At 53.5% G+C, this 1,703-nt stretch overlaps 1 protein-coding gene across 1 annotated transcript in view; it reads right to left on the reverse strand.

Moving 5' to 3' along the window:
• The window catches only part of LOC107104042 (gamma-aminobutyric acid type B receptor subunit 1-like), a 55,037-nt gene extending 53,482 nt beyond the window's left edge, over positions 1–1,555 (reverse strand). The window contains exon 1 of the mRNA XM_015403949.1: positions 999–1,555. Within this exon, the coding sequence (XP_015259435.1) occupies positions 999–1,220 (222 nt within the window). The 5' untranslated portion in view covers positions 1,221–1,555. The remainder of the gene's footprint in view (positions 1–998) is intronic.
• Between the last annotated feature and the right edge of the window lie 148 nt (positions 1,556–1,703).

Genomic DNA, 1,703 nt, shown 5'->3' on the forward strand with positions numbered 1-1,703 from the left:
TGATGATGATGATGGAGGCCTGTAATGCTCCTCTGCGTGGGAGACTTTTCTCCCCGTATTTTATTTCCTCTCCTCTGTGGATTTCTGCTCATATTGTCACAGCAGTGGAGCCTGCTTGTTAACGCCGTTCGCTTCCACAGTGTTGCCATGCCAACCCTCCCTCTCCTCTGTTTAACAGGATTCCAATGCAGAGCCGCGCGCTCCAATCAGAGTAAAGCTCGTAACCGCTCCGGTTCTGTTAACTGTTTGCTGCCTTCAGGCATCTGGGATCAGTTATCTGGACCTCCAGAACCAGCAGCAGGAAGCTCTGGTTCTGGAGGTCCAAAGTCCTGCTCCTTCCTCCTCAGTCTGCAGTTCATCTGCTGATGACCCAGATCTTCTGAAACAGAACGGTGCAGAACCTCCATAACCGGACCTCCAGAACCAGATCTTCAGAACCAGAAGGGTGACTGAGGCTGTTTCTCAGGTCTCTTTGTTGTTTAACAGCTGAACCTCCATATCAGCATCAAACACCTGATGCTGCTGAAGGTTCTCAGTCATCCTGGTCAGAGTCATCCCAAAAAAAGAAAATTAAAAACATCCGCTGGACTTTGACTCCAAGTTTGAAACCTGGAAACTAAGTTCTGGATGTTTTTCATTTTCATTTTTTGGAATCAAACATTTCAAAGCTCCATCTGAAGCATCTGATCAGCTGATTTTAGTGTCTCTGTCTTTAAAAACTGAAGCAAACTGATTATGAAGGTGATCAGGAGTTAATCTGAGGTTTTGGTTTCTAAAAGTTTCAGCTCAGAGGAACCATCATGGAGCCTGCTGAGGAGAACTTTGATCTGTGGAGAGACGACTCCACACCTGATCCAGATGAGGAGAACCATCTGGAGCAAAAACTGGTCTGAACAGGAGAAAAGAGGCAGAGCAGAGAGGAACCTGGAGGAACCTGGAGGTTGATGATGATGATAACCCCCCCACACACACACACACACACACACACTCACACTCACCATGCTGTCGAAGTGGATGAGCTCCAGCTCGTAGTCCGGCAGGATGTCGCTGCGCCCGTTCACCAGGTCCAGGGCCATCTGGGCGGACGGCATGCAGGCCTGGCCGCCCGGCCAGCCGCCGCTCATGGGGAACAGCGCTCCGATGTAGAGCTTCTTCTTCCCTGCGGACGGCCGGAGCCAGAGGAGCAGAGGGAGGATGAGAGAACAGCGGAGGAGCAGCATGCTTCAAGGTGAGCCGAACCGAGCCGAACCGAACCGAACCGAACCGGGCCAGGCTGAGGAAGCTTTCTGAGGAGCTCAACACGTGACCGGAACCGGAGCGGAGTTTGGTTCCGAGGAGCAGCGGATCAGGCTGGAAGCTCCTTCATGCTCCTGCAACATGATGATGATGATGATGATGATGATGATGATGGAGGTTCCTGATCGCTTCCACACCGACAGAGCTGGAAACCAGCCCCGATCCTGGATCTCATCCCCACGCGGATCCACGCAGCCTCCGACGTCACGGAGAGAAAAACCATCACAGCCCGAAACAGCCGCGCGCCTTTTTCTGCGGATCGGAGTCCGCGCCCCCCCACTCCCACTCCCACTCCCACCCGAACCTAACGGAGCCGCTTTGAGCAGCAGAAGCGGAGAACAGCGGAGGAGATCTGCGACTGATCCACTGCAGCACCGGCTGGCAGCGCGAGGGAGGAGGAGGAGGGA

Source organism: Cyprinodon variegatus, unplaced genomic scaffold (genome assembly GCF_000732505.1).
Source record: "Cyprinodon variegatus isolate N-32 unplaced genomic scaffold, C_variegatus-1.0 Scaffold1598, whole genome shotgun sequence".
Lineage (NCBI taxonomy): Eukaryota > Metazoa > Chordata > Actinopteri > Cyprinodontiformes > Cyprinodontidae > Cyprinodon > Cyprinodon variegatus.